Source organism: Xyrauchen texanus, chromosome 30 (genome assembly GCF_025860055.1).
Source record: "Xyrauchen texanus isolate HMW12.3.18 chromosome 30, RBS_HiC_50CHRs, whole genome shotgun sequence".
NCBI lineage: Eukaryota > Metazoa > Chordata > Actinopteri > Cypriniformes > Catostomidae > Xyrauchen > Xyrauchen texanus.
In genome coordinates, this window is record NC_068305.1 from 21,210,561 (window position 1) to 21,224,076 (window position 13,516).

At 36.5% G+C, this 13,516-nt stretch overlaps 1 protein-coding gene across 6 annotated transcripts in view; it reads left to right on the plus strand.

The window, feature by feature from the left end:
* The window catches only part of LOC127623764 (palladin-like), a 120,168-nt gene that overhangs the window by 47,914 nt on the left and 58,738 nt on the right, over nt 1-13,516 (plus strand). For all 6 annotated transcript variants that reach the window (XM_052098248.1, XM_052098250.1, XM_052098251.1 and 3 more), the window contains 6 exons: nt 309-426; nt 1,004-1,072; nt 2,803-2,944; nt 4,074-4,097; nt 6,070-6,189; nt 11,241-11,613. In XM_052098248.1, the coding sequence (XP_051954208.1) occupies nt 309-426; nt 1,004-1,072; nt 2,803-2,944; nt 4,074-4,097; nt 6,070-6,189; nt 11,241-11,613 (846 nt within the window). The remainder of the gene's footprint in view (nt 1-308; nt 427-1,003; nt 1,073-2,802; nt 2,945-4,073; nt 4,098-6,069; nt 6,190-11,240; nt 11,614-13,516) is intronic.

Sequence of the window (13,516 nt, forward strand, 5' to 3'; positions counted from 1 at the left end):
ACCTCCTCAACTGGGTCACATGCAATGAGCTGTACATTTACTTGGTAGTTCTAAAGATGGAATTTCTGTGTTAATAGACTGTGATAGACTGTGATTGATGCAGCTGTCACCGCATAGAACATTTCCTCGACTCTTCGGTTCAAAAGCACATTAATGTTGCAAGATGTGAGAGGTGCACAGTGTTTCTACGTATGACAGTTGTTTGGTCTAAATGGTTTTTGAAAGCCTCATGTTTGCTCTTGTGTTGGTGATGTTATCTTTTGGGTCTGAATGAGATTTGTTTTAGTGTTTGTGATATTTTCATTCAGGGCTAAGAAGAAAACCACCTCAGTTTCCTTGATGATACACACAGGATCCCCAAAGAGCACAGAGACCCAGCCTCATTGCTCCATGCTGGTCCAGACGCTTTCTACTACACCACAAAGAGTAAAACCCATACAAAAACACACACACACTCGACCTACTTTATCGTATTTCTCTATACTATTACTCGTAAGAATGAGATACGGTATACACATACACACATTTTTTTATTGAAGCTTAATTTTAATTACTACAGTCAATCCCTAGCCCTACCCCTAACTGAAAACATACGCATGTTCAGAATGAATTGCTATACAGTATATATTTACTTTATGATTGATTGTTTTCCTTTGAGGATTTCAGACCTCCCTATGAGAGGTTTTGTCTACTTTCTGGGGACTGTTTTGTCTCCAAACTGTAGTGGCTATATGTACAGTAACCCACACATGCACACACACATATTCACAGTGATTCCACCTCACAGTTTCATTCTGGTCAAGCCACTGACTACTATCTACTACATTGACAAAAGTCTAGACAAATCTGTACACAGATACTGTACAGATGTCTGGAAGATTAATCAAGAATGCCAACGGCAGATGTTGCAAAACTCTACACACTTTCTGAAAAGATGAACTTCAAGATGAATACCTGAGTATCTTAAAAATACAATTCTTCCTTCTTTCTGTGTGTTTATCAGGTTCAGAGTCCAGTTTCCTCTCTCTATGCTGGTGATACTCTTCCGAAAGCGCCCCCTACCTTCACTAAGGTAATTACCATCCTTACTATATTGTAGGGACATTTGGTCCCCATTATGTAGGCAAAGCTGACCCACACACACAAGCAAAGTTTGGGAAATGGATGGATTAATCAGGTTGTGAAGTCCTCTGTTTTAACTAAATTATCCAAAGCCTCAAGACCGCGTGTGTCAGTGTGTGTACAATTTGTCTTATGACTCAGTGCTCAAAGCAAGCAGGTCTAGGCAGAGCTTCAAACGCCAATGCCAAATGCAGTGTTTGCTCGGTCTGCTAAATTATTTTCCTCCTCCTTAAAGAAAAAGGATTGTTTTTAGACCCCCTCTTCCCTCCTTTCATTCCACTGTATCTTTCTTCTCAAAGACTTGAATCTGCCAAATGAGAGGATTTGCCCTTTAATGCATGGTTATACAGTATATCATCACAGCCCTAAACAAACACACATATACATGAACATACAAGCACACAAATGATTTGACTGGAGTGTATGTAAATATATTTATTGACTTGAATTTTATTAGTTCAGGTGTTCCCTGGAACTTTAACGCATGACTCTGGTGTTTATAGCACTCTACCAGTTGAGCTGTGGGAACACTCATGTACACGTGTATGGAAAACATCAAAGGAAAGTGCTTTGTTAATAACAATGCTCAGAATACTCGACAAAAAGTAATTCACACGCACATGTTAAACAGACTACTCTATGCCTTTTTACTTTTATTAGTTGCTGACAGCTTCTTGGGTCTGTCTTCAGTCTGATACTGCACTTGAGTAAGAAAGAGGTGTTGAAAAATAAAAAAAGAGTTGAATTTGTGGTTGTACACCTTTTCATCCCCAACTATTTCCTTCATTTATATTCATTCACCTGTCTTGTCTCTGCCATTTTCATCTGTTTACCTCTCAGTCTATGTCTCTGCTCAGTCTGTAGTCATACAACCCAGAAGAGAATGAGTATTTGTGAGCCATGGGTTCCATATGGATTTTCCAATAGGTTATTGAATAGTGGGAAAGTCTTTCTAGCAAGTCAGTCCACTGTCGGCCATCTTTGAAATGCTCCCAGGAGACTCCTATCGAATTGAATTGGGAAAGACTGAAATCTCAAAAACGGTTGGTCAAGATTATGATCAAAGAACATATTTCAAATTATCAGTAAAATTTGACAACATTGTTGTCATAAATTGTGCTTCTTTACTTCATATTACACAAAAAAAAAATATTATATAGCTAATTGTATAGATAATGCACATGCACGTTCTCTAGTTGATTGACAGATGATGTCTGTATCTAATTCGTGATTGGCTTTTTTACCTATAAGGCGAGACTTCCTTTCTACGTCCATTGACCGTAGGCAATAAGAGCTACTTGGTTGGGCGTTCCAATTCCTCCAATTCATTTGAATAGAAGTGGCCAATCTCTCATAAATAAATAGTCTCTGATAGTGTTTATTTTATTTATGAGTAAATTAAGATCTGTTGTTAACATGACTTAAAGACTTTCTCATTTTGTTCTTCAACATAAATTACACACAGTCATACTGCAAATGTGGTTTTAAAAAAAAAAACAAGATGCTAACAAGTTGGTTCTTAAGGACTATAATGGTGATTCGATTTATCAAGCATGTATGTTCACATCCTTGTTGTACTTCTTAGCTCCATTAGCTCTTAAAAATATTGCAAACACTTTTACTTTCCTCTGCCTTCAGCAATACTTTTTAGTGTTAACTTGTGGTTCTCTCTCTCTGTAGATGTTGCAGGACGCGCAGGCATCTGAAGGTCAGGTGGTGGTTTTGGAGTGTCGGGTAAGAGGAAGTCTTCCTCTGCAGGTCCAGTGGTTTCGGGAGGGGCAGGAGATCCAGGACTCCCCTGACTTCCGAATTCTGCAGAAGAGTAAGAAGAACTACTCTGGCAATTATTTAAACCATTTGAGCAGGGTTGGGCTAAATTCAAAATTTAAGAATTGGTTTCCTTTCCATTTACGAGCTGGAATTTAATTTGAATGGGTCATGCCCCATCGAATGTTGCATTTAAATGACAGGAAGAGGATTTTACTGACTTGGGATTCAAAGGAATTCAACACAGTAACACAACAGAGGAATTTAATTAGTACAACACAAGTTTTACATCAAAACACAATTTCTTAATTTTGACAAATTATGGAAATTGTCAATATTAAAACCTAGACTTTCCTGGTTTTTTTTTTATCAGATTCCTTTTTAATTCAATCTGCTATCTGTTGTTAACTGCTGAATTACAATTCTACATCCTGTTTGCTAATTTTATTCATATTTAGCTATTTAATTGGAATTTAAATTCTAAAGCAAATTTAAAGTCTCAATTCACTTCTGCACTCAAAAAAACATTTTTGCCTATTTTTAAAATGTACTAATTTTAATTTCATGAAGAAAACAAATAATAATAATAATAATAATAATAATAATAATATATATATATATATATATATATATATATATATATATATATATATATATATATATATATATATATATATATATATATGGGAATTATTTTGTGACTAAACAAAATCCCAAAATCGTTTGATCTGCTTAATTTTTTTAAAATAGTTTTGTAGACAAATATATAATTGTGCCACCATATTAATTTATTTAATTATAAAACTAAAATTTAATTAAAAAAAAAAGTTTTTGAAATTGATGACTTGGACCAAATAATAAGGAAAAGCAGCAAATAAGTGCCCAACATAGATAGGAACTCATTCAATGCTGTTTAAAAAGCATCCCAGGGTGATTCCTCAAGAAGTTGGTTCAGAAAATTCTAGGCAAATGGTGACTACTTTGAAGATGCTAAAATATAACACAGTTTTGATTTATGTGGGATTTTGTTTAGTCACAAAATAATTCCCATAGTTCCATTTATGTTATTCCATAGTTTTGATGACTTTACTATTATTCCAAAATGTGATGGTGTATTGATAGTGATTTGTTATTATCTCTCTTAAGTGACATATCCTTTTTTATTTCTTCTTCATTTTTATCAGAGCCAAGATCAGCAGCAGAACCAGGTGAGTTTTTTAATTAAGTCTATTAATTGCTGCTTCCACTTTCCACTCTTGCCACTCCCCTTTTTCATAAAAACACCTTCCTCCCAGTGCATTTGTTCAAATGTTCTTTTTTCTTTTTTTAGCCAATTACATTCTCTCACTCTGCCAAACAACACTCTCGGCGTCGTAATACTATTTTTAAATAATGCAATCCCAACAGCTGCAATATCAGCAGTATGAAATATGGCTTAGATATGACAACAAATGTCAAAGGCAAAAAAACAAACAAAAAAAGAAAATCCCTGGTTAACTGAATGATCTGCAAACATGACACACTTGGGCTGAAACCTCCTGGCTACTTTCACACAGTCAGTGTTTGGGATTGATAACCGTATTTAGGTGTGAGTCTTGAAATGTCCTGTTCATACAACAGTTTACAGTAGATGGCAGACGTCCATATCACCAGTGAGTCTTATCACAGTTGACACCGCGTTATTAATCAAAAAAGTCCAATCGAGGCGCGAGTTCATCCATCAGATCATAATTAACCGGCAGCGGCTTTGAATGCTTCGTGCAGAGCGCAGCGTTTGTGTCGCGCGACTCGTAAACCTGAGCAGCCGGTGGAAAATAGCGGCTGAATGTTCTGATGACTAGCATCTAATATCTCCGTCTCCTTTGAAGAAACCACACATAAGAGACATGCTCGTGTACGGTACAGCATTGCTCCCACTGTACACGATGTAACTAATAACTAGTTGTCCAGTGCGTTTCCTTTCACACGGTTCAGGCTTGCTGAGAATGAAGTCGTGAGACCTGAAAATGCGCGGGTGTCCGTTCGGCATAGGTGTAAATTTAGGTAGGGATGATTGGGACATGTCCCTATTAGCTTTCAGAAAATCGAAAATGTCCCGACCAACATTTGGGCAATTTTACCACTTAGAAAATACTTTATAACTATTTTTATTTGCATTTTAATGATTGTTGAACATCTTCAGCATCGTTATTCCTGTGTAAATTATTGTCCGACATCTTCTGAAGCGGCACATGAAAGGCATGTCATGTGGCAACTGTTACTTTTCTCAGCGCTGTTCAGGATGCACCAATCACAGTCGTTCATGATTACTGTAGAAGGCTTTTTTAATCATTCTCTGGAGATTACACAGGTGGATTTGCGTTTGTATTTTAGGTCCAATCCTTTAAACTAATAGACTGAAACAAGCATGCACAATATTTCCTACCTAAGACTACATAAAAAAAACGTCCCGAGTTCTGAATGCGGCCCAATGGAGGATGTTTGCATTGTTAATGAATATTTCACTAATCTATTTATAGCATACATTTAGCCAATACATGCAGAGGAATAGAAAATGAGACAAAGAAATAATATTCATATGGTCACTATAATTTTGTGCATCCTTAATATCAACATTTTTAATGACGTCCCTCATGCAATATGTCCCTACCAACTTTAAAACTCAACCTACGCCCTTGCCGTTCGGTTATAGAATTCAGTTGTCACAACAGTAAATAACCGTCCTGTGTGTAACGTAACACTATTAAGCACTCAAAACAAGTATGACAATAGTATTTTGTGAGCGGCTGTGTGAACGTATGAGTCATATTTCCATATATGTGTATGTCACCCCTCGAAAGTGAGACTGTCACCCCTATCTGTGTCTGGGGCAGTAGGTCTCACCTCCTTAACCATCAATTACCTGTCTACATTTACCACACATCTCTGTCTACTATTAGGCTATATCACCTGTCTATATCCCTTATAACAGGCAATGTTTACAGTATGTGATTCTCATGTTTCAGTATATGCTTTAAACTGTTGTAACACTGGCCAGATAGCTTCCATATACAAGCTCCATTTAAGTCTCCTTGCCAGTTAATGTGTCACTAGATAATTCAACCTCATTTAATTATTTCTGATTGTCTGGTGTCTCTTGAACTTTATGACACCTGATTTCTGCTCTGATTTGTCCTGCAGAGGAGATCTGCACACTGGTGATTGCAGAAGCATTCCCTGAAGACGGAGGTCTGTTCTGCTGCACTGCAACCAACCAATACGGCACAGTTAATAGCACTGCACAGCTCACTGTCACCCCAGGTGCGTTTACCTTGTATTCACAATGACTAAATGCTAAATAAATGTAGCACTTGGCTATGTAAATACTTCAGTGGCTTAATGAAGACATGTGCACTGATATAAACTCCACTTACAATGTGTGCTTATAAGAAGATTGTCCTTTGTTTTTTTCTGCAGTACATTTCACGCAATGCTGTCAATCAAGAACAATATGCTGATAAATAACTCTCATTTGTGTGTTCCTCATCTCTAGATTATTAATTTAGATCAACATCAATGGCGATAAAAACGTGAATAAATGAGCATTGTTGAAAGCAACTTTGTAGAAATGAATGAGCCGTGTTGATTAAACTTTCTAACTGATGACTACTGTTGGGAGGTTACTTTCGAAATTTATTCCACTACAGATTACAGATTACATGCTGTAAAATGTAATTTGTAACATATTCTGTTATATTACTCATAATCTGTTATATTAGAATATGTTATTTAGAGTATGTTATTTAGAGTAATGTTATTTAGATAATGTTATTTAAATAATGTTATTTAATAATGTTATTTAATATGTTATTTAGATAATATGTTATTTAGAGTAACATATTCTAAATACTTTGGATTACTTCTTCAGCACTGGTAGATTTTGTTTTTTTTTCACATTTATTCTGAAAGTACAGTAAGACTGCAAAAAAATAAAAATAATGTAATCACTTGTAGCCTTGAACACATGTTAAAAATACATTCTCTGAAAAACCTAAATATCTTATGGAGTGTTGTTTCTAAAACAAGATAAATCAAATTGATATTGTTTTAAGGATTTTTAGATATTTTTACAGGAAAACGATACAATAATAATTATCAAGAATATGCTATTTTTACCCAAATATCAAAGGTCTTACTAGAAAAAAGAAATTATGATCCAACGTGAATTTTCTTGATAAAAAAATATGATCATGTCTGGCAACATGTGCATGTAAAATGGCTAGAAATAAAATTTTAGCTTAACACAATGCTGACAATTAACACAAGATTTATTTCTGTTTCTTCTGCTCCAATCTTACTCCAAATTTACATCTCTGTTTGCTCGTATGAATGTAACACATCATAAGAAAGTGTTTAACTGCTGTTAAAATGTACTTTGGATCGCATCATTTATATGTATAACTTTTTCTAAATATTAAATAAAAGAAATTACAAAAAAATGCAAAGTAATCTCTTCAGTAATCAAAAACTTTTTGAATGTAACTGTATTTTAAATACCAATGGTTTAAATTGTAACTGTAGTGGAATACAATTACTTATATTTTGTATTTTAAATACGTAATCCCATTACATGTATTCCGTTACGCCCAACCCTGCTGACGGCCCATTACGTAACTGTTGTTTCAGCTCATGAAATTCACCTGTTTTCGACAACGGAGAGGGGAAACAACAGGGTTTAAATAGACAGACACGAAGAAGACAAAATAACAAACAGGTGCGGACAATAACACAGTGCATGCAGTGATGAGGGCCGGGAAACATGGGAAGTGTAGTTTCTTTGACAAGGACTAGTGAAAAACACGGGGCGGACAACAAGGAAAACGTGACATGGAATATGATAAGTGAAACAGAAAACACGGGGCAGACAACAAGTGATCGTGACACACTTCATATAGTGCTCTCTTTTCATGATCTTTACAGTTCATAGAAACATAATAATTATAACATTAGAAAGCTGAGACTTTCTTTTTCACCCACCATCCACATCCTTATTGGAGTTGGGCACAGCAGTGACAGCCTCTGCCACCTTTTCCCATTAAAAAAAGGTTAAAAGATACATTTATTTTTATGATTTATTCCTCCTACACACTACACGACTTTCAAAGATGTCGGATCGTGGTATCGTTCATATTAAACAACTGTCTGTCTTGTCATGGAAGTCGTTATGTTTTCAAATTACATGACGAATAGGGACAGGGGTGAACACATTACAAAACATTTCACTATTGACGAATCCCTGACGACTCTGCCTGAACTCCAAATTACGTTTCACAACAGAGTGCACGCGAAGTGATACGAGATGTTATGCATTTCAGAGTATGATGTGTATGTTTTTAATCACCTCAAGGCATCATATATTTTATTGGTTACAATATGAAAAAGTATCTTGTACTAAAAAATCTACCTATTCGCTTACCTGACTGTCCAAGAGAATTGGCAATTGCTCTCCAACTCTTCTCTTTCTGCACCCGGTTGTGGTACAGTTCAGAGGAAACATCAAATAGGTTCTGGTGCTCCTGCCAATGTTCCACTTATTTTTCCTCCATTTCTTCAGTCCAATTAGAGTTTCTTGATACCACAGCCATGCTAGTTGAGGTTCTGTTGCAGGTACATCAGGACTCCTCCCACTGAAACAAATTGGCCCCGTTTCTTGCTCTCTCATTTTACTGTAGGTCAACGCTGCAGTTGTATTCAGTCAAAACATATTTCACATTGCACGATTTGGAATAGCAGACAGGTCCAGATATTTAACATGCTAGATATCTCGCTGACATCGGCGACATGTCAGCGCTTCTCTCAGATCGTGTCTTTGATAGTTCATACATTGTGATCGTTGCTCACAGGAGTGAGGTCCGATTTGCCTGTGATTTCGGGCTTTTGTCGGTGATCTCCACAAAACTGTTGGCGAGTGACAATCGGGCCTAAAATCATGTAGTGTAAACTCGGCATTACCAGTGTTGAAGTATTGAATTTGTTTTAGGCTATTAGACAAGGCAACTCCATTAGCAGGCTGATCAGACAATGTCAAGGCCTGTCTTTTTATTCTTAAGAAAAAATTCTGATGTTCTTAAGAAAATATTTGAGAACTTCTTAAGAATTCTTATGAACATTCTTATGAAGAAGGAACATTCTTATGAACTTCTTATAATTTATCCTAAGAAAAAAAAGGTTTTTGAATCCGGCCCCTGATGGATAAAAGTCATTGCAAAAATGCCAATTATAGTGAAAAGGACTTCGATATTGATCTGTTTCTGAAACAAAGCAATTGTATCGCTTTAGAATATATTAAATTAACCATTAGAGTCTTATTGATTACTTTTACTATGACTGTTTGTGCTTTTTGGAGCTTCAAAGTTCTGGTCACCATTCACTTGCATTCTATGGACCAACAGAGCTGAAATATTTTTCTAAAAATCGTTTTTTGTGTTCTGCTGAAGAAAGAAAGTCATACACATCTGCATGAGGGTGAGTAAATGATGAGAGAATTTTCATTTTTGGGTGAACTATACCTTTAAATGCTGTACAATGAGCTTAAAAATAAATAAAATGAAATTGAGCTGTTCTGATTAATTTAGCATTTAAAGGGATAATTCACCCAAAAATGAAAATTCATTCATTATTTACTCACCCTCATGTTGTTCTAAACCAATATGACATTCTTTCTTTTTCAGTACATAAAGTGAAAAATTTTAAATAAATCTTTTCAGTGATGTCATAAAATGGCAGTGGATGGAGACCACCTCTTCAAGCTTTAAAAGCATGCAAAAGCATAACTCAGAGGTCTAAAATCTCTGATGAATGCACATGTCTCCAAAAAAATGCATTATTCAAGAGCATGGAAAAACTATTTTTCTCATAAACAATCTTAAAAAATGAATCGAAAATAACATAATTAATCACCTTTAGCACCATAAATAGAATTATATCATTACACATCTGTTAGTGAACTGCTCGATATTTTAACTGGACTTTGTTAGTGAACGTGGACATGCATGCTTTTGCTCTCATGGGCTTCAATGGCGCTTGTTCAGTTACAGACTCAAGTCTAACTGTTTGTGTTCTCAGAAATCAGAACTGATTTCTAGTTTAGATCGAAATCAGTTTTATGACTAAGGTTTTTATTCCAGTTGTTCAGTGGACAGTTCGGTTTCGAGACGCGTTTTCCAGGTCAGAATTAACTTTTACTATCTTTCGCAAAGATGGAAATCTTGCAACCAAATATGGATGTTATCGTCTATTTTTTAAAGCCACCTGACATTGTAAGTGCATGAATGGCTTTGGATGTCAGTGAAATCACAGAGCCAGCATGATGTAGGCAATCTCTTCACACTTCAGCCGGACAGCTGAGGTAAATTAACAGACGCTCTTCAAAACACAAAGGCATCTATACATGGTTTTGATGGACACATCTCAAGGCCAATGGAGATACTTGTTAAACAGATAGCCTGATTAAAAACGTTTTATTGGTCATTTCGATGCACAATTCAAACAGTAGGAAGAGGTCATTCTGCACATTCTGTGGTAAAAAGTCAAAATTTGTGTTTTTCATTGGAAAGCAACAAAATTATTCCATGTGACTCATGTCTTGTTCTGAAGGCACACAATAAGGTTTGGTGAGAAACAAACCAAAATTGTGGTTTTGGTTTATTATTTTTATTATTTAAATAAGAAGATTTTTTATTTAGTGAAAATCTTCACCGACTTTTGTTCTGCTGTGTGCATTCATGAGAGTGCACAAGAGCAGCAGTTCATCCAGCCCCCATGCGCAAGATGGGCTGTTTAAGTGAGAAACCACTTTATTTTGCTTCATCTGGACCACCAGCGACATTAGAAACAGAGAACACAACACAGCTGGCACAAAAGTCTTTAGTGCTGTTGTACATTAATCAAGATTAATAATATAGTTATAAATGGTTTTCAATACTGGACAAAAGGAGGGTGCACTTTCTTAAGACAATTGTAGGGTTAAGAAAATCATGCTTAACTATTTTTCCTCACACAATATCAATGGGTCTATATACATGTATAGCTGTTTTTAACCTTTAGGATGGGGGTCCCTCACAAGTCGATCAGCATTTAGGGGTCCTTGGAATCAAATTTCTTTTAAACTAAAGCATTGTTTCCCTGGTTTCAAAAAGTTATTCATAGACTAATGTTCTTGCTTATTCCATTGAACTGCAATCTTGTCTAACTGTTGTGTGTATGAGCCTTGATTTCATCCCCCACTTACTGTAAAAGGAAAAAGAAATCTGTTCCCACCCTTTAAATTAACTGTACTATACCTTTGCTCTTATCTTGGATCTCCTACATAGTTGCTGAAGAGTTGCCCAGCAATGGCATTTCTGGGGTCGATATGGTGTTTGAGGTCAGCCAACCATTCCCGCCTCCTCCCCTGCCCACTGAGATCAGTTTGTTGGACGTCCCACCCAAAACCCCGCCCAGCGCAGAGGCCTTCCAGATAAATGAACTGGACATCTGGCCCAGTGTCACGCCATTGCCTGTGCAGATCTCCACCGATAAAGAGCATGAAACTCTACCCAACAAACCTTTACAAAATGGTCAGGCAGTAAACAAGCCACCAGATGAAAGTCTACCATCACCTTCAAGTGTAAAGGAAACAGCAGCTCCACCTCCATCGCCATCACAAGTTAAGAGTGCCCCACCTCTCCCCACCAAACCCAAACTGTGAGTATTGCAGCTGAATCCTGTACAATCATCACAACCTTATGGATTTATAATTTTAAATTAGTTCTTTAAAAGGTATCAAAGAATTAAAGATGACGTGTGTAATTTCTGCACAAATTTCTGCTTCATCAAATGAAAATGTAAAATAACAACTGTTCAAACTGGTTGCCTTAAACACCTCCCTGTTTGCCATTGGTCGAACTAATAGGTAACCCTGCCCCAACCACCGTTGGTTGAGCCAATGTTGCTATGTCGGGCCAGTCAGTCACTCAAACAAACAGATCAATGTTTTAATAATGCCTCTTATAGATGTCTCAGCATATTAAGCTTGGATGGGATAAAGTGTTTTAACATAAAATGTACACATTTCAGCTTTAAACTACACTGTATTTAACTGATCCCATTGAAACTGCGGCACATGAGCTTGTATTTAAAGGCTTGAAATGGTGACTCAGGAAATATGCTATTGGAGATAGTGAACTTTTCTTATTCAGAGAATTTGTTTTACTTTTCTATTGTTACTCTCGGTTGCCCACCAGTCTAATGTTCTCAATGTTTTTCCACTATGTTACTTATAATGGCCATCAACAACTCTCTACATAGTTATTGATCCAGCCACCATAAGACAAAGCTTCTATGTTACCCTGCTTGGAAGACTAACATAGACTAGCATGAATTTCCATGCCAGACTGATTAATGCTGGTTAGTGCTGGTTTAGTGTTAAGTCTTTCTAGAGAAGCTGATTGCCAAAGGTACAAGATAGTTTGCTGCTGAAGCTAATCCACTTTTCCACCATTGGACCGAATGATTCTTTTTGTGGAACCATGCTGTTCTGTATCGATCTGGACAGTTATGGTTTGTTTTTCCACTTTGGTGCTGAAAAACCTGAACTGGAATGGACTGACAGACCAAGTGACCACTCGCGAGTGAACACGTCACCAGAGATTTTCCATCAGTTCCACGGTACTACCTAAGTGTGGATATTAACCGTGCTGAGAAATGCGGGCCGGAAGCAGTTTGAAATTGTACCATACCGAACCATGCTCAAGTCGAAATGCAACTAAACTTTTACTAATCTTGCTCAGAATCATTCAGCCCGATGGTGGAAAGTCACCTCAATTTAGCAGCATGGGTGGGGACACCAGCACACCAACATATCATGGAGGCTGCAAAACAAAGCATTAGGGTTGTGCCGATAGACAATGATATCAAGGATCGACGATAGTCAGAGATATCGCCAATAGCTGATGCCTTTGACGATATCAAGACGTTATTTGGCTCGTTTTTCCATTAATGCATTATTATTATTATTATTATTATTATTATTATTATTATTAAGCTATTATTATTATCATCAAATTAATATTACAATTAATTTGCCCTGCCATATTTTCACATCGACATTGCATATAAATGACACTTGCAACCCCGACACACGCGTCTAAGGATTATAAAAATGACTACAAAACTACATCCCACATCATAATTAAATTGCAAGGTGATAGACCTATATTCACAAATTATGTCAAGAGTGCTTGTTTACACAAAAACGGCATCGTCATTCGTCTGCATTTTGTTTTCTTTGCATAGCACATTAACATAAAATTGTAATGATACTACTAATAATAATACTAATAACACTGCAATAACAAGTTGCTGTTATTATTATACGATTAAAAATTATATAACCACCCATACCTCTGCAGTGTGGTTCACTGGTTCAACTTCTGTGGTCAAAGCGACAAAGTCAGCCGCATTCAAATCTTTAGTTCCCTAATTTTATTGTACAGATCGGGGATTGCAGTGTTGGTGAAGTACTTGCACCCCGGCAGCTTGTACTGTTTGTCAAAGGTTTGAAGTAGATCTCTAAAACTCAGCTGTATGATAGGAGACCATCTCCTTT